Source organism: Arachis hypogaea, chromosome 5 (genome assembly GCF_003086295.3).
Source record: "Arachis hypogaea cultivar Tifrunner chromosome 5, arahy.Tifrunner.gnm2.J5K5, whole genome shotgun sequence".
NCBI classification, from domain to species: Eukaryota; Viridiplantae; Streptophyta; class Magnoliopsida; order Fabales; family Fabaceae; genus Arachis; species Arachis hypogaea.
In genome coordinates this window covers 102,960,420-102,983,496 of record NC_092040.1, presented here as the reverse complement: position 1 = coordinate 102,983,496, position 23,077 = coordinate 102,960,420, and the positions used below count along the sequence as shown (strand labels likewise).

Below are 23,077 nucleotides of genomic sequence, written 5' to 3'. Positions count from 1 at the left end.
CTTCTAATACTTTAGTGCATTTGTATGTGCTTCTATAAGAGAAAAAATATCAAGAGAAAAAATTAAAATAAATACGTAATTTTTTTTTATGATACTATCTTTGTAATCAGTTTGTTCTGTGTCATTGCTTTTGGTTTTAACTTCTTGGCTAGAATCCTTTTGAGAAATTTGCCACAAAACATTAGCATACGCCATACATTTAGTTCTTAAGGATCAAACCTAGAACATTATCTTTAAACAAATCAAATAATTACCACTTGCGTTAGCCTATTTAGGTAGTCATCATCACAAAAAGATTAATATAACATGCCAAACAATGAATTTTTAAACGGCAAGAAGCTCCTGGTTTTCCAAATTTTTTGTTAAAAGATAATAGCAAATGCCTCCATTTGTGTATGTTTGTCTATCTTCAGAAGAATATAAAGCACAACGAACATAAAAAATATGCAGCAAAATATAGAACAAGAACATGAAAGAATGAATAATTCATAAGGCAGAGGGTATGACACAGTATTTGAGCTTAGAAATGAGGATTATGACAGCTGACTGTTACTGCAGTTGATCTGGAAGAAAGGAATGTACTGTGCTTCATTCTTGATAAGCCAAAATCACATAACTATACGAAAGAAAAAAGAAAGGGTGAAAAAAAAAACAATTAAACCATATCTACAGGTAGCTATCAGCATGCTATCAAGAAAATTCAATCATGACAATTAGTTGACACCTTCACAACCCAATTTTTATCAACAAGAAGATTTAGTGACTTCAAATCATGGTGTACAATCACTGGAGTGCAGTTGTGCAAATGGTTTATTCCTCAGGCCTGTAGATTCAAGAGATATATGTCACATCAACTGAGTTTCACTGATTATGGCAATAATTTGCTTAATGAAACTACATCGCAATAAAAGAAAACAGAATCTTACAGTATCGTGCGCCATCTCAACAGTATCTTCCTCTGCACAGCAAATATAAAGTTCAGACTTCAGAGTCATTAAAAGTAATCCTTCCAGAACAACATTAATCAAAATAATAAATAAATGCAAAGAAATTCACCAAATAAAATTAAATTCAGTTTCAAAGAGTTCTGTATTGTTCCACTTTTAACACTTCCGTCACAACAACACACAATGAAACTCCAAGCCAGTAAGAGTTTTTTTAAAATGCTAATAATCAGAGAGTCAGAGACAATGGAATAATGTCTACACAGGATATTAGACAAGAAATAATGAGGTAATTTATCTAAGAATTAAGAGAAAAACATCCTCTGGAAAAGTACTTCATAATGTACATATTTTCAGCAGGAGCGATTTCCAAGCATTACAACTGAGTAGCAATAATTAAGTAAATGGCCAAAAATTTTGAGACAACTGAACCATATTAACCTTAACTCGATGTTGCTCAGGATGATGAAAAGAGGGGACATGCATTTTAGAAGGTGGGTTTAATTTTAAGATGGAAATGGAAAACCATATAGTTTAAGAATAAATCCTTAACAGGTACTTAAATTTCCTTTTACGACAATTCCTGGAGGATCCAATCCGATAAACAATAGTTCATGGTTGCTTATATGATAAAACAGTCATACGAATTAGTTTGATTTATATACGGTACCTACAAAGATAAGGAAAAATAAGTTGCACGGCAAAATAGCAGAGAACAAACAACAACACAAAATGTTCAATCTTTTTAGTTTTGCTTAGATTGTAGCATGATAAATATATGATCTCATAGAATAACAGTAAAGAACACTCTATTGCTATAAAGAGATCTTAAACACTAAATCTGTAAGCTATAACTAGGAATATCATCTAAAGAATCAATAAAGTAGTAGAATTAAAAAGGATGATAGCAATTGCAAATCGAAAGTGCAAAATTAATTAATGTTATGGCATCGCCAAAGTCCTCTGACCCAACAGACACAGAATTTACAAAACTATGATACATATTTAGCAACAATGAGATGTAATTTCAATTTGAGTTGATGTATCTTACTTCTTTTATCAATTCAATAAGCCTCTAGCTGTCTAGCAACCATTTTCCGAAGTAGTTTCTCCGCCATGTCATTCTCATCTTTTTCAAACAAAGCACGAATAACAGTTTCAAAAGTCACAGCATTTGGTAAGCAACCAGTGCTTCCATTTTTGACAAGAGTGCCAATGCTTCTTCAAACAAGCCCTCTTTGCAGAGCCCATTGATCATAATATTGTATGTCCTCACATTTAGACGATAGCCTTTAACGGAAAGATCTTGAAAAATCTCTTTTGCATCTATAAGTCTTCCACCTTAGCATAGGCCATCTATAAGTATATTGTAAGTGTATATATCTGGATCAATGGCACACTCTTTCATTTGATTGAATAACATAAATGCCTCGTTAGGTTGTTGGTTTTTGAACATCCCATCCAACAACGAATTATAAGTGACTACATCAGCGGGTTGACCTCGATCATGCATCTTTTCAAGAAGCTCCAAGGCGCAATGGATTCTCCTTGACTTTCCCAAGCCATCAATTAGAGTACTGTAAGTTACCGTGTCAGGAACCAAGTTCTTGCTACGCATCTCTTCGAAGAGATTCAAGGCGTCATCGATCATTTTACTCTTACAAAAGCCATTAATCATGATATTGTAACTCTGAACATTAGGAAACGCTCTACTCTCGGCCATTGTGTTGAATATATATTTTGCCTTATTTACCTGATTAACCAAACAATAGCCGTCCATTAAGCAATTATAAGTAACCACATCTGGTTTCACACCATGTTTTGTCATCACAGCCAACACATTCTTAGCATCTTTGATCTTTCCTTCCTTGCATAGCCCATCGATCAAAATACTATAGGTACGGAACATTTGGAGTAATGTTTCTAAGCACCATATCACTTAACAAATCGATGGCTTCCTTATATTGACTCTCAAGACACAATCCAAAAATGAGAGAACTGTATGTGATAACATTAGGAGAAATTCCCTTAGCAAGCATCTCAGAGAATAAATGAAAAGCCTGACTTACAAGTGTATCCTTGCAGATGCTATCAATAATTGCTCTGTACATGAAGACACTAGGAGCAATGCCATACCGTGGGATCTTTCTCAACACTTGAATAGCAGCTGATGTGTGTCCGGTCTTACAGAGCCCATTGATCAAGGTCCCATAAGTGACTTGATTAAACTGAAATCCATGAGCCACCACTCTGTCATGAAAGCGCACTGCTTTTTCAACACTACCACAGAGATAGAGACCTTTCAGGATTGTTGTCAATGTTACCGTATTAGGTTGATAATCCATTCTGAAAATCTTGGCCAATATAGAGAAAGCAGGCGTCATACGACCCATGCCGCAACAACAATTAATTACGATACTCAAAGTAATTAAGTTGGGAGCGATTCCCCTGACTTGCAATTGCTGAAAAAGGGAAACGGCGGCGTGGAAATGCTTCGTCTTGGCAAGAGACCCCAAAATCTTGTTAAATTGGATGATGGGAGGAGGGCGACGCATAGAGAGCATGCGAGTGAAGGAATCAACAGCTTCATCAACTTGGCGAAGGGATGGGGGCTCAGAATGAGAGTAAAGGGATGAAGAGGAAGGGAAGGAAACAAAATTAGGGATATGGAGAAGAGAATACCTAAAAATGAGAGTGATCCTTGAGGTTGAGGATGACAACATTTTAGAGATTCGCACTTCCGCTGTTGTCTGAGTTTGAGGGAGTTTGCTAACTCTGCAGAAATAGTATTTTTTTAACAGAAAAAAATAAAAAAAGACACGATCTACTTGAAAGGTTTTAGAGAAAAGAATAAATAAGTGCATCACGTTTTGTCCAAAGGACATTTTTGTTCTTAGTTATTGAAAAATATTTTTAAATTTTTTACAACAAAATTTGGACGGATTAATCCATCTGTCTAACTACTTCTGTCGATTTAACGAAAAAGTTTGACGTGATTCCTGTAATACTTGTCACGCGTATACGTGATACACGCTTATACGTCGTCATGAATTTAGTAAATCTTTATTGAATTCTTCATTTTGTATGCTTTTTTTCAGTTCTTTCAAGTCATTCTTGTTTTCAAAATTTTAAATCACTCAAACAAACATTCTTTTCTTCCATTCGATACCTTAATATGTTTGATGGATTAATAGTCAAATTAGTTCCTAAAAGATAAGACATTTTTTAAATTCATCCGTAAAAGATTTTTTCAATCAAATTGGTTTTTCAAAGATTGGGAATTAATCATATTTGTCCTCTAGTCACTCCATTAACAATTTTTTTTAAAAAACTGATATTGTAAAACGTTAATTGATAACATATATAATACCTTATATGCCTAATTGGATATTAACCAAATATATTTATAAAAATTTATTAATTTAGTCATTTTTTTCAATTACAAAAATCATATTCCTAATATGACCTAATGACTAAATTGATAGATTTTCATAAATATATTTAGTCAACGTCTAATTGAACATATTATATGTCATGTATGCTATTAGTTAACATTTCACATCATCAATTATTGACGAAAATTATGAGTGGAGTAATTGAAGGACATATATAATTAATTTGTAATTTTTGAAGGATCAATTTGATTGAAAAAATATTTGAGGGACGAATTTCAAAAATGTCTTATTTTTAGGGACTAATTTGACTATTATCCCTATGTTTGTTTGAGTGATTTAAAGTTTTGAAGATAAGAATGACTTAAAAGAAAATGGAAAAAAGACATGTAAAGTAGAGAATTCATGAAAAAATGAGGATTTGCTGAATTCATGGCGACGCGTACGCGTGTACAAGCATTACGGGAGCCACGTTAGCCTTTTTCGTTGGGTTGACGAAAGCATTTGGATTGAAGGACTAATTCGTCCAAGTTTCGTGAAGGTTACGAATTTAAAAGTATTTTTCAATAGTTAGGGACGAAAATGTCTACGAGACAAAAAGTTAGAGACCTATTTGTCTTTTTCTCAAAGTTTTAATCTAGTATTAGATTCAATTACAAATTTTTAAATTATAAAAATTTAATCAAAAATTTAATAAAATTATAAATATTAATAGAATAACTAAATATAATAATAATAACAACAAAGGGATATGTTACCTTTCGAGAAATATAGTGTCCGACGGATAATTTTAAAATTTATGGTTTAGAAAATTTAGAATATTTTGTAATCAGTTTGTTCTATTTAATTACTTTTGGTGTTAACTTCTTGGCTAGAACCTTTTTGAAAAATTTGCCACAAAACATTAGCATACACCATACATTTAGTTCTTAAGGATTAAACCTAGAGCATTATTTGTAAACAAATTAAATAACTACCACTTGTGTTAGCCTATTTAGGTATCCTAATTTCCGATCAATTATTTATTTGATCATATACTGAAAATAGGATTATAAAAGAAAAAAAAAAGAAAATTAAAATATAAAAAGGAACTATAACATCTAAAACACATATAACAACAAAACTACTGTTAATAACAAAGTTTATTCAAACTTCCAAACCATAAATATTAAAAAACAGACTCATTATTTATTAACATTTTGTATAACTTATCTATTTTCTAACATATTCCAACTCCTTTTCAATAAAGCTATCAAGGAGAAGAAAACAGCCTGACCCCAAAGACCCTACGGTACACTAATTCAATAATTCTAAAAGAGAATTATACTTGGTATTAGAATCAGCAAAAGGCAATGTGTGCATTTTAGGGAGACAGCAGTCATTACAGAAAGAGAAATCATTCTTATTAATATTGAAAGGAATATTACCAAAAAATTGCATCACAGCTTTAACAATAGAATTGGATGAATGACCAAGCCTTTGATGCCAAATTTTTTACTTCTATTTTTTTTTCTCCACCACAATAATTTTCATCATTTTTTCTTCTCATTCTTTTTCTTTCCTCCAATATATAGACAAGTGAATATTATTTTATAATAACAAATGTACAAAATGCATATTTACATGTCTATGTATACCATGTTTATTAGTGTATATAAAACACATTTTGTTATGGACAAATGCATCGGATGATTTTTAATTCTTTGGTGTGATAATTTGTGACTTAACAGGTAATCGTCATGTATAAACTATAAAGAAGTCATATTTTAAAAGAGATACCAATTGTGTATATATATTTGGATTTGGTGATGGATCTAGGCAAAGAAGTATGAGTGCTGAGAGACAAAAGAAAATCCTACCCAAGATTTCTAATGAACGAGGCATAATCCTCAAATACGCAAAGATGAATGATGATTAAATAGTTTCTACATTTTTCATTTTAATTCATATAGGAGTTTCTACTTTTTATCCTGCATTCTTTGTAATGAATTAGATCAAACGCTTATCACCAAGATAAACGTTATGGTGATGAATAAACTTAAACATAAGATATGAAAACAAAATGTGATCAACCATTTAATAAATATAAGCTTGTGAAAAACCATAGTATTATGTCTTTTTATGGACCAATATTTTAATTATCACCCCAAGAGAAACGCACCAATAGTTTCATATCAAAATCCTTCTCTTCTAACAATTAATTCATGCTGAATTGTATCTCATCATCATAAGATCTTACAGAACAAATAATCAGACATCATTCCACCTTAAAATCAAAAGGCTTTTTACAAGTTCAACAGTTCATTCAAATTATGCCAATCATTGACCATAACAAAGCCAATGCAAGTCTTAATAAAACAGAAAAACTTAGAAGTGATAAATACAATGACATACATGAAATAAATCTAAACTTTTAATAGCAGGGTTCCTCCAAGAGAAAAATATCAGCCAAAAGTTGTATTATAAATACGTAAAGGTTTAAGAATCAATATGAAGAACATTCAAACTTTGAAGTTTAAGAATCTAATTCACGTACCACAATGAGTTGTCGCCTCAATAGTCATCACCAGCTTGATAAAAGTAAGAAATAAATGGTAAGGCAAAACAACACCACCCCATAAACAAAAAAAAAACAAGCAGAGGATTAAGAAACAGGGCCATAAGAAAAGCGCAAGAGTGATAGCGAGAAGACAAGAGAACATAGCCAGAGACAAACATCATTGATAGGAACTAGGAAGAAAAGCGAGCTCGAGGCAGAGACTCTGATCAGACTCTATACAACATCAGACAGCTGAGAGCGAAAAACTGAAAACACGAGGCAACCATTTAGGCCTTCGAAGAAATGAAACCGGGAAAAGATCACACTAAGAACCACAAAAAAACAAAGGGGCGCAAAGGGCCATACAAACATAACCCATAGCTCTGAAAAATCCTAAAATCATAGAGGTTCAACGTCATACAAAGGCTTTGAAGTTGCAATTTCTATGAATATTTCAAATAAGACTATTCTAGTGTAATAGAAAGTCAAACAAAATGCCCATAACAAAAGATATTGGCCTCACTAAATACATGGAGCAAAAGATACTGCTTTGAACAATATCAGATATTCAGACAACTCAAAGCATTAGATCAAAAATTCAAAATCAACCTACAATTAATCATAGTGAACATGAAAGAAAAGGATATGAAGCAAGGGAGTTTAAAAAAGCATGGAAAATCATTGCTAACTCCTAACTTTACACCTAGACATTTTACCTTCAAACTAATTCATTGGTCATATGAAATCATATTTGAAGTGAAGATCCAATCTGTAAAGTATAGATGAAGATGTGCTGGAAAAAGGTCACATATTAAACATAGAAGATAATTTTGGGCATATATAGGGCTTTAAAATTAAAGAAGGCAATCATTACAAGTATGTTCAGTTAGTTTTTTATTATTATTAAATTTAACTTTCAAACTGATCATCAACCTCAAGTATTAGCAAATGCAGATGAAGGATGAAAACATCAAGAACTTTTCAGAATTAGAATGGTCGTTTGTTCCAAAATATTTAGTTTAATTATCTAGTTCATGGAATACTTGGCTTCACTGCACATCTTGTAATAATAATGAATAATAAAATTTCTCCAGCTGTGTCACAGCTCCAGTACTTAAAATCTCATCTTAACAATAATAGTAATAAACAGATTAATGTTACCTCAACATTTGTATTTCATGTATGTTGTCTCAGTTTCCCATTTGTTAAAGAGGAATACATGTACATGATCTATCTTCAAAATTACAGTATATAGAGCACATATGAAGTCATTTACCAAAAGTCACTACAATAAAATTTTAACAGAACACAAATCACAAAACACATGCATTGTATAATACCAGTTGAAAAATCATAAAACCTGCAACTCTTCTCAAAGGTTTCAACAGCTATCCAAATAGAACACAAGGTTGAAAAGCTATTATCCATCTACTCCTATCTCTTTCCTTCTTTATACCCTTAACCAAGATAAATTAAGATATCCTTCGTACCTTTTGGAAGCACCAAAACACCCAAGTTGTTCCTAGCTTCCTAAGCCAAGCACCCCATAAGCTCCACAAAAGCGATCAAATAGGTGGTGAGATATTAATAAAATTTTACACTTCAAAAAACAAACTTCAATGTTAGAAAAGCTCACCTGAAGCTTGGAGTCTTGAAAACATGCCAATAACAGAACAGCATAACAAATTTAGCGAGACAAGAGATAAACTATTATCACAAGAATTCAACTATACTTCTAACAATCAAATCTGACCCATCACATTTGGAAAGTACAAGATACATAAAATAAACATCCATTTTTTCCTTCCTCCTAAAGAAACTAATTTCCATAGATTCTGGAGCCATATATAGCAGTGATCGTTGACCATTATGTATTTCATTACATATGATGCTACAATTGGCTCATATTGCATAATAATTTGTCTCAGCACAAGAAAAACCTCATAAAAATGAAAATAAAATAAAATAAAATAAAGCTACCTAGCTATCAGATTTGTTCTTTAATTCGGTCTTGCCCAGCTCAACGCAATTCAACTCAAATGGATTTACATGGTCCCCTCAATGGTCCAATAAATTTCAGGAATTATCAAACATCATAGACAAAAATCACATATCAAGAAAACTCCATAGCCACTTGTTGAACGGATCATGAACATGAACCCCAAAATATTTGTTTTATCCGTGCCTAGCTAGCATCAAAGAGAAAATAAAATCATATTGAACATTACCAAAGGTATGAACATGTTCCTTGTAACATAGATTCCTACCACTCTCAAACACATCAATTGGAGCAACTAATTACCAATTACAGCACGAGAACTAAATATGCTAAATCTTTCTTACCTTGGTCTTAACCCTACCAGTTAAAGGGAACACTTAATTACCTGAAATCACAATTGCAGATTTTTCCATCAGAAAATGATTAGGAGAAATGGCAAACTGGTTTTTTGTTATGTAGCTGCTACATTTCATACAATCATCTATCTTTCTTTAAGCAGACAAATAAACCATAAATTGGTCATAATAAGTCTTCCAGCTTAAACAAACAAATTAGTAATTGAGAATGATATTAATAATGGTTTTCCGTTTTCATATCAAAACTTGATATATTTTCGATAATTCAACCAAAATAAGATGAAGACTTATTCTCAATGCACTTCCGTAAGAGCGTTGCCTTGACAAAATGAAATAGTCTATTGTCTACATCCTCATACCTCATCTGGGTATGGGGTTACATTCACTTTGAACTAAAGAGAATTGACCTAAATGGAATATGGCTCCTCTCTGCCAAAAATTGATTAAAAAACACAAGGCAGAGAGACCGTGTAATCAATGTCTACTTTTGGAATAATTTTTTTTAAGAAAAAAAAAAAAGATTCTACAGAATAAAATTTTTTTTGCTTCCTATCCATACTTTTTTATTCATCTCATTCATAAGCCTTCTCCCAATCATCTACTACTTCAGAAGCTTCAGTTGCATCCAAGTTCCCACCAAGTTTCCCTTGTTCATTTGAACCAGCTGCATGAGACTCCAACCTCAAGACAGCACTGCTTTCAGTGTTTTTCCCAGAAGCTTCTGCTTTTTTCACATTTGTAGAAGATGAACTTTGACCTGACTCATGGTCTAATAAATTCCAACGGTTAAAAGAAGCAGCTATTGGTGCTTCTTTTTTCCAAGCAGATTGTTGGACATTAGCAGATCCAGTAGTCCATTCTTCATCGCCCCAAGAATCTTCTCTCCAACTGGACTCTTGGACCACAGCTTTCTTCCATGCATTACCTTTCAACACAGATAGTGCTCCTTCTTTCGTTGTCCCCGCTCCCCAGGCACCTGTAGTTGAAGATGTGGTAGTTGCCCCAACATTGGGCACAACCGAAACAGCTCCCTGATAAAATGTACCATGATCTAACCTCCTCATTGCCGTTGCAGCTCGAGCAGGGTCATGAAAAACAGCCAAGGCATTTTTGTCATTCAGCCAAACAAGCTCACACTCGCCACCAAATCTCAACACCAAAGCACTAATATCAGCCTCCCTTGGTAAGTCAGGGAATGAAACAACAAGCCTAGGGTCCATGTCTACCATGTGATCAAATGCAGGAGGAAGGGGTGCACTTATAGTTGGAGTACCCTTAACCCCTAGCACACGGGTTGGGGCTTTTGATTTTGAGGTAACATGAATTACGATAAAACGCTTTGGCTCCCAACCAGCAGCACTCACAGCAAGCTTCCATCTATCTGCAATTACCCTCACTGCATCTCTTTTCTCCTTCAGCATAGGACAGAAAACATGGACCTTTAAACCATGAGTTGTGCTTCTGCTTTTGCCAAGCACTAAAAATTTGCATCTCTCCTCAACAGAAATAACCCATTTAGGATCACGCCGGTACAAATCAGAAATCAAATCAACAGAATTGTCGCCAAAATGGAGAGAATCAAGATTTGGAGTAGTAATATCAAAAGCATCAGCAAGAACCCTCTTGCGCTCTAACTTAGCACATTCATCATCGCACATCAGCTTTCTTTGTCCAAGGGGAACTTTTTTGCCATTTGGATCAACTGGTTGTAGTGGGATAGGCAATTTTTGGGTGATGGAAGCTTCATGTACAGCATCAGCATTATAATTACTACTGCTGACACCAGCATCACATGGAACATTTGCAGTTATACGGCCACAAGAACAGGTAATTGTAACAGGAAACTCACATCTTACGTCTGGGCATGGAGTGGACGGGTGACACGGAGCTGTACATGTATGACGACAGTCTCTTCTAGGAGCTCCACACGTTTGCCCACAAGGCGCTGGTAACCCTTGCACACTGCAAGATAGATTATCACAAGGAGGGGGGTGACAAGTTCTCCCACATGCATGTAAGCCACATTGTCTGGTCTTCCCACATAGCTTATTGCATCTAATGTCCTTTGAACCACAAGGAATGTTCCTAAGAACAACATGCCCACCAATACATTCTTTTGCTACAGGAACTGAACAAGGAGGGCAGTCTCCAAAGTGGCAACTGTGCAAGGCTATATGGCCACAAGGCTGAGGAACTGAACATGGAAGCTGGCATGAAGGAGGTGGCGTACCACAAGGGAGTGGAGGAGGGATTGAAGTCCTACCACAAGCACATGTCAGATCTGTAAAGATGGTTTCAAGACAAGGTGGGCAATGGCCACTGTGACATAGTGATTCACAAGCATGCTGGCCACATCTTAACTTCTTTTCACATGGCATCGAACAGAAGTGTGGATCCCATTCACTACTTAAATTGTTATTGGGATTAGAAAGTAGACAACACCGTTCACTACACCGATGTCTTCCACAATTCTTTTTTCTTCCACAAGGCTTTTCACAAGTAAACTTCTCATTCTCCGCTGTTGTCTTATAGCATTCCACGATGCGGGATGTTGAACCACAACGACACTTCTGGGACACAAGAACCAAGCATGGAGGACAATCCCCAACATGACACACCTCTTTACAATGATGTGTGCCACAAGGAAGTGATTTGGCACAAACTTGTGAGCAGGTAGGTATTGGGTCCAAACAACTTTTGCGTTCCTCATCCAATTTTGTTTTCCCACAGCAGCATGTGTTAACACGCCTTGGTAACAAATCACATTCCCCGCAACTTCCTGGATGACAAATCTCATTGCACATGTGATTACCACAACTAAGTTCCCTTCCACAATTGGAACCACAGGTAAAAACTCCAGCTTCTGCTGTGAATTCACCCTTCATAGTCATGTCCCCACATGGAAGAACCTCTACCTTCTTACTACAAAAGCAAGAGGCATTGATCAAAACCTGACATGGGTCACAAGCTCCGACATGACAAATGCGTTCACATCGGTGACGCCCACACTCGAGAAGCTTCTCACACCGCTGGCCACATGTAAGAACAGATTGCCTATCAAAACAACGGGTGGTAATTGTCTTCTTCCCACATGGACATAAGCGCGGAGGGGCAAACGCTTTACATGGAGGACAAGGACCAGGATGGCATTGCAAGACACAAACATGAGGGCAACGATCTTCCTTACTCCCACCATTAGAGAACACCTCCTTCTCAAGAGGCTTCCCACATGGTTCTCCACACGAATGTGGCGTCAAATACAAATCAGATGGAGGGTCCACCCTTTTCCCACAAAAGCAAACATACCGAATCTCCTTTGACGAAGTAAGCTGCACCGATTGACAACCAGGACACCGCCAATTAAAGCCCTGATTCTTCTCAGCTGACAAATCAATCGACGTAGGCGCACGAGCCCACTTCTTGATGCAGTTGAGGTGAAAGATAGAGTAGCAGCTCGAACAAGACCAAACAAGGGCAGACCTCCGTACCATTTCATAACAAATCATGCATTCCACAGTCCCTTTCATGAGCTTCTCCTGAATCTCCTGCACCAACTGTGGCAAACTAGAGTCCCTCATCTTCAACCCCTTCCCAGCCTGATTCCCACTACTCCTCCCTTTCTCCACTTCCCTCCTCTGATTCACAGCCCCGTGATTGCTTCTATTATGGCGAACCGCCGCAGGCGGGGCAGTGGAAACAGGGGCGGTGGCAGCAGCAACAGGAACAGCACCATTACTGGAACTACCAGCAGAATCAGCAGTTTGATCAGATTGCAAATTTGATGGTTGAACAGCAGTAGTGGTAGATGATCCTCTGGGAACCCATTCTTGACGCGGACCACCTTGCGGCGGAACTCTGGACCTACTCCTCCGGTCTCTCTGAGCTTGAACGCTCATTTCTTCACAATAATTCCTTCCACCCCTAACACTGAAATCACAAACTATCTCAATCCAATCTATTCTATACATTTCACAAATCAAATCAACCAAATGATAGACAAATAGATTCAACCCTCAACCAATAATCCCACTAATTCCCCAACTAATACATCACATAATTATCATTATCATCAAATAAAAAATCAAGCCCCAACCAGAAAATGAAAAAATCATCAAGAATTGAAGATTAAAAATTCGAAACCTAAGAAACTAACAGAAACCATAAAAACGGGAACAATAAGAAAGTGATGGCAACAAAATGAATCAGAAGGATACCTGGCGATGGAGGGAGAAGAGGGAGGATGAAACGACGATGTGGTGTGTGTCGTTTTGGTGTGCCTGTATGTGTGGATTTTGTGCAAGGAAGAGTGTTTTCCTTCCCTTCACTTTGGTGTGCGTTTGTTTGTTTATATAGTCAAGAGTTTTTCGGAGTCGGTTGGATGAGAAATGAAGGTTTTCAACGTTTTTCGGCTCCTCATGTGAGGTCAGGACTTCAATACTTGGGCCTCAAGAAAAGTCAAATCTCAGAACTTTCCTTGAAAGTGTAATAAAACATAGTAGGCCCTGTTATAATAATTCAACTCCCTATTGTTACTTTCCGATAAATAACCATTGGGCTCAGATTTTGGGCCTCATAAAGAAAAGCATTGACAATAAATCTATCATAGTTTTTAATACCAAAAACTAGATATCATAGTTTTTTCAAAAATTAAACCAGCATGGATTTAGTCAAACTACTACATCACTCGATGGATCAGTAGTTCAATTGTTTAATCCAATAGTAATTAAATAAATATATAAAATTCTAATAAATTATAATTTAAATAATAGAATAAAAAATATAATATTATTATTAAAATATGAAAGTAATAGTTGACAACATTGAAATTTATAAAGAATGTATCAATTATAATTTAATTAAAGATTTTTAATAATATATTTTCGCAATTATGAAAAGTTTAATTTTTGTCTGAAAAGTGGAGTGTAGAGATATCACGTGTATATTTTTATTAATGAGAAAAACTCCGATGCTCGAAGCATAGATCATGAGTTGGTGTCTAAAATTCTGGAAGTCTTAAGTTGGAGATGGAAAACTAAAGTGAAATTGATTCAAAGGACTGCTAATTGTGTTGCTGATGCTCTAGCCAAGTTTGCTGAAGCTAAATTAGCTAATACTGTTGCACAATTGGAATAGAATGAACCTTGGGGAGATTTTTTTTTTTTTTTTGAGATAGCCTTGGGAATATTTAACGGTGGGGGACTTGCTCCTGTGTCTTGGACTTTCTTTGCCTAATTTTTTCTTGTTTGATTTGTTTTTCTCTTTAGCATAAAAAAAAGAGGAGTACTATACATACAAGTCATTTTGGCTTATAAGTTTTACAAGTTGGGCCAAATCTAACACGCGCGCACTAAACCATCTTCGCGTGTTTTATTTTCGTTTTCTTTTTCGAGTTTCTTGTCAAATTTGTTCGATCTCCTTCGTGCATTCTCTCTTTGCCTCCGATCTCCTTCTGTTTTTTTCGATTTTCATGGTTTCTGAAATCAAGCTTTGAAATTGTTTTAAAGATGATGGAACTTCTGAAATACACCCGAACGATTACAAAAATACACCCAAACGATTATAGAAATATATCCAAAGGATTACAAAAATATACCTAAACAGTTACAGAAATAAACCAAACGATTACAGAAATACACCCAAAGGATTACAGAAATACATCCAAATGATTTAAAAAATACACCCAAAGGATTTAAGAAATACACCCAATATAGGAGGGAGACAGTATATTTCTTCTTAAAATTTTTTAATGTTTTGCTGGTTAAGGATGAGGCCCATGGCAAAGACAATCTAGAAAAAAATCTAGAAGAATAGTAAAATAGTACCTTGAATAATGTTTCTTCGTTTTTTCTGGTGATTTTGATGAAGGAGAAAGAGAAAACGAAAAGTGGAGAAGAAATTTCAATAAAAAAAAGAAGGAAGAAGAGGTGGTGTTGATGATGACGATAACGAGAGAGAAAATTACGAAAAAGAGGAAGAGGAAGAGGAAGAGGAAGCACAGAAAAAAAAAGAAAAAGAAAAAAAAGCACACAAAAAAACGTAAAAACGGTGTAAATATAAATGACTTGTATGCCTTGTATGAAAAAATATTTGTACGTGGAGAATAATTCTCAAAGAAATTATTAACAGTTAATACAACAAGAACATTTTTTGTCTAATGGCAAAAGTGATGGACTTAATGCCTTGGATCTTGAAAATTGGATCTTGAAAATTGGAATCCCACCTATTGTATTTTTGGGTGCAAGTTAAGCATTAGTTATGTTTTTAAACTGTAAATGTTTTTCCCGACCAAAAAAAGATTTATTAAATACATTCTTTGAGTATACTGTATAGGGAGGATACTATTTTATTAGTTTTATGTGTGTGATTCAAAAAACTTGTTTAACAATTCGGTTCTTTGACTTTATTACAGAAGAAGTGCATATATATTGAGTTGTTCCTGAAACCAAAATCGCAAAAGAGAATCCATTTTTCTTATATTTGTGTTAAAAACTATTTATGTTAAGAAAATATAAATACAAATTTAACGAATTTTAAATGTGTTATAATTATTTTATATGTTATTTTATTATTTAGATGTATTAAAAAATTATTTATATAAAAAAAATATAAACACATATTTAAACGAATTTTAGATGTGTATTAAAATATTTTGTGTATTGTCTTATTATTTTAGATGTCTTATGAACATATGTACAATAATAAATGATGGTTATCAATGGTTAAGAGAAGGAAGTTGAATCTTAACTTTTTTTTCTGCTAAATATAACTTTTGCTTTTTTAAAGAAACTTAGAAGGTATTTTTACTTTTTGTCTCGTAACAAGTTGAGAGACATTTTCATTTTGTCTTCTGAGTAACAGAGACAGAAGTGAAGTAAAGAAAAAGAAGGAGTAACACCCAGATGTATCCTGGTTCAGCTACTTAGTGCAATGTAATCTACATTCAGTCTCCATCATAATAGTAACGGAATTTCACTATCTTTCAACAAGATTACATTCACTAATTCTCCCTATGATCTACCACAATCCTATTTGGGACAAGTCCATATTCTAATCCAATCTAAACTTGACTAGGATTCACCCTAACTTTCAACAGTAAAGTGCTAACCAACTTGGAAGAAAATCCCCTCAAAATCATGACAACGAAACAGAAATACATACAAATAATTTTTGAGGTAACTATGACTTTTTCTTTAACTCTCTACCTTTTTTCACTCATTGACTTTTTTTTTTTTTTTACAAAACCTCACATTTTGCCTTTTACTAATGAAACATATATAAGCTACACTGAGAAAAAGAAATATTCAATGATAGTCGTGAAGAAGAAGAATAAACAGTTCAAAGAGCTATGGGAACCCAAACGTGTGCTCTCACTCCTTGCTCAATCCTTGATCGTTCACCCCTATTATAGAGGAGTGAAACTTCTAGGGCTTGAAACCCTTCTTCAGTACATGTTGGTTCTCCTCTCTCAATACACAGATGCAACAACGACGTTCATAAAGGAGAAAGAGGATAGAAGCAGTGACATGCAATCATACCTTCAATTTTCTCTTTCAACTTTTTTCTTTAAGAATCTTGAATCTGAGCTGTGCATTCTTGCTTTGGCTCTAAATTGTTTCTTAATCGTAGATTTTCAGCAGAGCACCATTAATTTCACCGGTTCACTTTCTTCATATTTTCTAGAACAGTACTTGTGACCTTGTGGCTTTCTTCTTGGTTCTTCGGTGTAGCACAAACGAAGGAAAAAACTTTTGTTGTGCTTAGATCGAGAGAGACTAACTACTTAATTGTAGTCTTTTTTCTTTGTTTTGATTTGGCAATTTTCTTTTTGCCTTTCAAAACTCTATAGTCTCTGTGCTTTCTTTTTTTTTTTCTTTCTTGAAAGAGTAAGTGACCTGACCGAAACAAGAGAGAGAAGAAAAAAGTGATGGTTTTCAGTGGAAATCTCAAGGAATTAATTGAATTAAATTTTGAAGTTTCAGTTACTAAGAATGAGAAAATCCGTATGATGTTTTGTGGTCTCTTTGGATTCCTTTCTTTAATTTATCATACTTGGTCCATGGGCTTGTGATTGGATTTGGCTTTTTTTCTCAAATTTTAGCCACTTAATTTTAGATTAAGTTGATATAATAGCCGAAATAAACTTGCTCATTTGTTTATTGGGTCAATATAAATTAATTAATTTTTTACACACAAACACAATAAAATTATACAAATAAATAATTTAATAATATTTAATCATCATCTTAATTATAATTTAGTTATCTAAACTAAACAATAAAAAAATACAAACAAAATAATCATACGAGACATACTAGCAACGCTTTGAAATATTAATGTAACGTGGAATATCAACTTATATTAATGCATAGATAGTACACTTTCTTCATGAAACTAAGAAATAGAAAAAATTGAAGTCGCAGAGTTTATGAATAAGAAATGTCAAACTTCCGTCAATAAAAAAATTAAAACAGTATATAATAATGAAGAAAATTAAAACACAATTACAAATACTAGTAATCACACACTACAAGATTTTTGTTTATTTGTGGAGGTTTTTTCTCCTATTTGTGGAGGTTTATAACCCCCACCAAATGGTTTGTGGAGGTTTCCAAAACCCCCAAAATTTGAGGTGCCACGAGGTCTTTTGTGGGGGTTTTTAAAAACCTCCACAATTTATTTAGTGGAGGTTTTGTATATGTTTAGTGGAGGTTTTATATTATATTTTTGTGACAGTTTTAAATCACTTTTGTGACGGTTTAAAACCCCCACAAATTGATTTTTTAATTTAACAAAAATTAACTATTTTGTGAGATTTTCGAACTTCCACAAATTCTGTAATTATTTATTTATTTTTAATTTTAAATCATTCATTAATCTCATCTCATTTACATATTCTCAAATTAAAAATTTATTTTTTAATATCAAAATTTAAAAACTAAATCTTCACAATTCAGAGAGACACCTCCATCCAGATCGGTAATACAGCCCTAGAACAAACGAATTTGATTCAAACATTCATGAATATATATATATATAACTTAGAAATTAAACATGAAGAATGCTCCAGATGTATCAATTATCAAATGAGATTTCAAAGAGAATTAATAACCTCTCATTTATTAAGCAGCAACAAATACAATGTTCTAAGTATAAGGTACAAAATGGAAAATCAAGTACTTTACAAGCCTTCCTTACAAGTCAGGTTCAAGGCTTCAATTGTGTATTCATTGAAAATTTGCAAAGGTTCCAATGATTCTCCATGATTGTGGAGAAGGCGAACAGCAGCATTAAACATGGGCTCCTTACCATCTTGTGGATCCAAATACATTTCAAGCAACCTGAGCCCATCATCACATTTAAGAATGCAAAAATCCATTACAATGTGCAAAAGAACTTCTAAATATTTTTCCAATCTAACACCTTGTAATTGTTTGCATTTAAGTGTTCTATGCATGCCACACAAATTAACCAGAGAATTACAGAAAAATTGGAGATCTTTGCTTCTATCATTTTAATGAATTTTTATTTATTTATTTATTTTATTGAGAATACCTGGTCCTCAAATATCTATGTAATATCCTTCAGAAGACACTGTTCTATACTCTTTAGACCATTACCTCATGAAGACAATTGGAACCTGCCACTAGGATTTCTTCTTCTCCATCCCTGACATTTTCCAAATTCAAAAACCATTCAGCATCACCAATATTAACAAGAATAAAAGAGAGGAAGAAAAGATTTTCAAGTCACAAACTTACAAAGATAAGATAATACACAAATGTCAATCCAGCCAATAAAACAAATGTGATCTGAAATACGTTGTACCTGTTATGTAGCGGCCATTTTGTCAGGTTATATATAAGCAAAGTATAGACAAAGGAAAAAATAATAGAAGTAAATATTCATATTAACTCTTCAACAATAATAGTGAAAATAACATTCCTAATATGAATATCATATAAGTTATTGATGCAACACAAAATGTAGCCATTAAATGGTAAACACTGAATCAAATATTTACTCTGAACACTGATCCAATATATTTTAGGTGTGTGAATATTAAAAACCTAGTAGGATAAAGCTTTGTTGTTGTTGTTATAGTACAAGAAAAAAAGTAGACCATCCTACTGTGCGGTATATATTTGCAAACTATTAAAAGGTTCCACATTTGCCCTTAAAAGGACACAGGAAAGTGAAAAAAAATCTGGCTCTACTCACTTGTACAAATATTTAATTCCACGCAGAGACTCCAAGATGTGGCCAAATATTTCCTGTGCTGCAGTTGCTTGATCATAGTAGGCAAATGCTGTCGCACAGAACTGGATCACACTGAAACAGTGAAATAGTTTTAACATTATTAGCAGTTTAGTCAAAGCACATGACAGCATGAAAAGTACCCCACCCAAACCATACCATATACAGCTCTTTTTATTAAACTCCTGATAACCAGTATAGTATAAACTAGTATAGCAGAGCTAGCTATGGCTCCTCCAACCATGTTAACTCCGCTCGCCACTGCTCCACCAAGATAGCTTTCTGGCAAAGATCCTGAAACAGATCCAAGTTGCAGCGAGGATGTGGCAGGATAATTGTTTGAGTAGCCATAGGATCTCCCATCCAGCAAATGTGCTATGAGTGGAACATCATATGAGCTGTTGGCATCCAGATGCCTAACATTGTGGAAAACACTTCAGAATATAACATATTTATACAAAATCAATCTTCAAGGAATTGAAGAACAAACTAGCAATCATGGTTAGAGTACTTATTTCATTCATACCGTTGGACCTGCCAACAAAGAAGTCCCTAAGTCTGCAATAGCTGAACAGCTATCAGCACAAATTCCTGGATAGCAATGTGATCAGATCAGTAAATTAGAACTGAAATCATGAACCATTTATGATCATGTCATAAGAAAAATTAGCAGAATTATACTAATTTTTTTGGTCTTTACATACCAGTTTTTTTGTCTCCAATAAGTATATCTCCCATATCAAACTTTTGCAAAGAAACAAAAAGATAAAAGTTAGTAAAAGGGAAATAAAAAATGCATTGTAATTTTTAAGAAAAAAGACTATATTTTATGATTAACCTTCCAATATCTTTTTCTTGACACAGGCAGATAAGTGTACTTTCCCTTGTAGTGATTGGGATCAACACCTCTAAAAACAAGTTCGCCCCCATTCTCTTCCTCTGGATTACGGTTCAGCCAAAATGAAAACACCAATTCCTTAACAAAACCTTGATCAAGCATATTGTACCTGTTACACATTATATCTGACAAGAAACAGGAATCAGATGAACTTGAAGAAATAAATAATCAAAATTTGGATGCTAGCAGTACCAAACTGGAACAGCTTTTCCAACTATTATCTCTAAAAAGTGACTAGTGCAAACTAATTAGAATGATCTGTTCAAACAATTGCAAACAAAAGCTTCAGTGTCTTAAATCAATCCTGCTATTGAACTTAAAGCAAACTGCATCATGAATTACCATCATCCTCAGAAATTGCAACAAGGTTAGTTAGAGAGTGCATTAACCCTGACATGAGCAAAGATGTTATAATAAACTTATACAATAAAATAGAGAAAACAAGAGTTGGAAAAATAAAATGAATGAAAATGGTTCTACTTACTAACCTGAGGGTCATTATTGTGCTTATCAAATATCAACAGCCTTTGCTTTGCTCCAATGGTCTCTAATTTGTGCTGTTGTTGTTGAGAAAAGCATCAATTTCCAAGAAAAGGGAAGAATCCATCATGCTGTTGTTGAATCAAGAGCATAATTAATCAATAATCATGAATCAGAGCATGGAGTTGTTGAATCAGGGGAAAAAGGAAGAATAAAATAAAATAAAAATAGCATCAATTATAAAATGATCAAAATGGAGAAATAAAACTCAACAAGAAAGTTATAATTGAATTATTGATTGCTAACCAAATATGCGATTCACATCGTCCGATCCTTCGATAGAAGGTCACGCCGCGATACGCTGAGCTTCGCGACCTCGGTCCATGTCTACTCTTCTTCACCTGTTGCGCTCTATGAAGAACCATTCTTTGCTCCACCGCCGTCATTGCCGTTGCACTACCACCGTTGCGATCTTTCTTCATAACAAATTCCAACCACGCTATATATGCATGAAAAATGTAGAGAAAAAGTGAAAAACGATTGAATATCCAAACTGAGTTAAATAAATAACAATGAAAAAGAAAAAAAATGAACAAACAGAAATTAAACTTAGGTTATTGAGGAGAAAATCAAACGCGTCGACAGATAAGCTTGATGGAGGCTCCGACGGTGACTACGAACTCACTCTCTCTGATCTCAAAAGCTATGGCGTGTAGACGAAGGAAACAACACATATACATAGAAGCTTGATGGCGGCAACGACGAGGACATGAATGTCGACAGTGGCGAGCTTACTCTCTCTCTGATCTCGAACACTAGAGCGAGCTTGATGGTGATAATGGAGAAGAGATGAATGTGGTGGCAATAGATCTAGGGTTTCAGATCTCACATAAACATTGATTTGGATTTTGGACGATTTTGGATTTGAAATTTTTAAATTTTAACTAACAGTAATTAATGAGAGTTTTAGATGATGCCACAAATAAAATAGATTGGGGAGGTTTTAAAAAACCTCCATAAAATAAATCCCATAATTAAATAGAAATCTTGTAGTGACACATAAAAATAAAATAACTTAAACGGCTAACTTCCTAAAAAATATAAAATATGGAAAGGTAATTATTCATCGGTATTAAGCATTTGTATTTTTAAAATTTAAATTAAATAAAAATATTAATATTTTTTAAAATATAAAAAATATGATTAAATAAAAATTAAAATAATAATATAATAAAGTAATTAAATTTAAAGACTAATTAAAGGATAAACTTTAAAGAATAAGTTACATTTTTCTTAAATTTACAGTGAAATTGCAAAGAGCGAATATAAAAATATCATTATAAAATTAATTAATTTGTTTACGATGGAATTATTTGGCTCAAATATTTTAAAATAAAAAATAATTGAAAGCTCTAATTCGTTTTTTAGTTATTCTTTTAATGAGTAATAAATTTAAAATATTAAAATATGAAAATTTATTTGAAAATAAAAAAGATAATTAGAAAGATAAGTTAAGATTCCCCACATTTTTCTAATAAAAATTCGTTCATTCAATTTAAAATTTATCAGCAACGAAGTTAAAAGTTTATACCTTTATATATTAAAGAATGAATATGTTATGTTCATTATTTTTAATGGATTGTTACTTATTTGATTTATTCATCGCAATTAATAATGGTTGGATGTTCAATTCATTAAGTATACAGATAGTTATTTTAATATTAAGATTTAAGAAATAATTTGCGAGTGAAGTGTTTTTTTACTTTATTGAATTAATTCTATAATCCATTATTTATATTATTTATAAAAGTAATTGTCTACCTAACAAAATTGTGAAAGAAATAGTCTTCAATTCATTAACGATCTTGTCCAAAATAAGCGATTCTAAAATGCACATACAGAAAACGTCATATATAGCTTTGTGGCATTAATTTGTCCACAATAACTTTTATGATAATGTCAGTATAGGGTACGGTTCAAAACCTAAAATGCTAACTTCATGTGGATATAGGATTATCCTCCTCTCTTCGATCTTCTTCTTCTCTTTTGTTTGGTTTAATTAAAATCAAATAGTGGGGGAGGGGAATGCAACATTGGAGGATATATAAAATAAATTTTCAGGTTCAAGAGCTAGCTAAGATGCCATTGTTGTGGTCCCAACTATAATAGGAGGGTTCATTTACTTATTGAAACAACATTGGACAGGTCATATAGA

The 23,077-nt window shown here is 33.7% G+C and overlaps 3 protein-coding genes across 5 annotated transcripts; all 3 read right to left on the bottom strand.

Annotated features, from left to right (window-relative positions):
* Nucleotides 1-457: 457 nt before the first annotated feature.
* On the bottom strand, nt 458-3,844 carry LOC112802376 (uncharacterized). Of its 2 annotated transcripts, XM_072237671.1 has the most exons (4): nt 1,996-3,844; nt 927-958; nt 725-823; nt 458-616 (listed from the first exon to the last, which is right to left on the bottom strand). In XM_072237671.1, the coding sequence occupies exon 1, from the start codon at nt 3,827-3,829 to the stop codon at nt 2,837-2,839; it is 993 nt and encodes a 330-aa protein (XP_072093772.1). In that variant the 5' UTR covers nt 3,830-3,844; the 3' UTR covers nt 458-616; nt 725-823; nt 927-958; nt 1,996-2,836. The 2 variants fall into 2 exon arrangements, with proteins under 2 accessions (XP_072093772.1, XP_072093771.1); XM_072237670.1 differs by having other exon boundaries at nt 458-823.
* A 5,581-nt stretch (nt 3,845-9,425) lies between these two features.
* On the bottom strand, nt 9,426-13,649 carry LOC112802375 (NF-X1-type zinc finger protein NFXL1). The gene is made up of 2 exons (XM_025845560.2): nt 13,445-13,649; nt 9,426-13,157 (listed from the first exon to the last, which is right to left on the bottom strand). Exon 2 carries the CDS (start codon nt 13,124-13,126, stop codon nt 9,803-9,805), a length of 3,324 nt encoding a protein of 1,107 aa, XP_025701345.1. The 5' UTR covers nt 13,127-13,157; nt 13,445-13,649; the 3' UTR covers nt 9,426-9,802.
* Nucleotides 13,650-18,319: 4,670 nt separating this feature from the next.
* On the bottom strand, nt 18,320-21,880 carry LOC112802374 (aspartic proteinase A1-like). 2 transcript variants are annotated; one of them, XM_072237668.1, is made up of 11 exons: nt 21,472-21,880; nt 21,169-21,361; nt 20,871-20,993; nt 20,323-20,507; nt 20,189-20,228; nt 20,011-20,075; nt 19,644-19,900; nt 19,449-19,559; nt 18,989-19,055; nt 18,848-18,896; nt 18,320-18,568 (listed from the first exon to the last, which is right to left on the bottom strand). In XM_072237668.1, exons 4-7 carry the CDS (start codon nt 20,500-20,502, stop codon nt 19,874-19,876), a joined length of 312 nt encoding a protein of 103 aa, XP_072093769.1. In that variant the 5' UTR covers nt 20,503-20,507; nt 20,871-20,993; nt 21,169-21,361; nt 21,472-21,880; the 3' UTR covers nt 18,320-18,568; nt 18,848-18,896; nt 18,989-19,055; nt 19,449-19,559; nt 19,644-19,873. The 2 variants fall into 2 exon arrangements, with proteins under 2 accessions (XP_072093769.1, XP_072093770.1); XM_072237669.1 differs by having other exon boundaries at nt 21,548-21,776.
* Between the last annotated feature and the right edge of the window lie 1,197 nt (nt 21,881-23,077).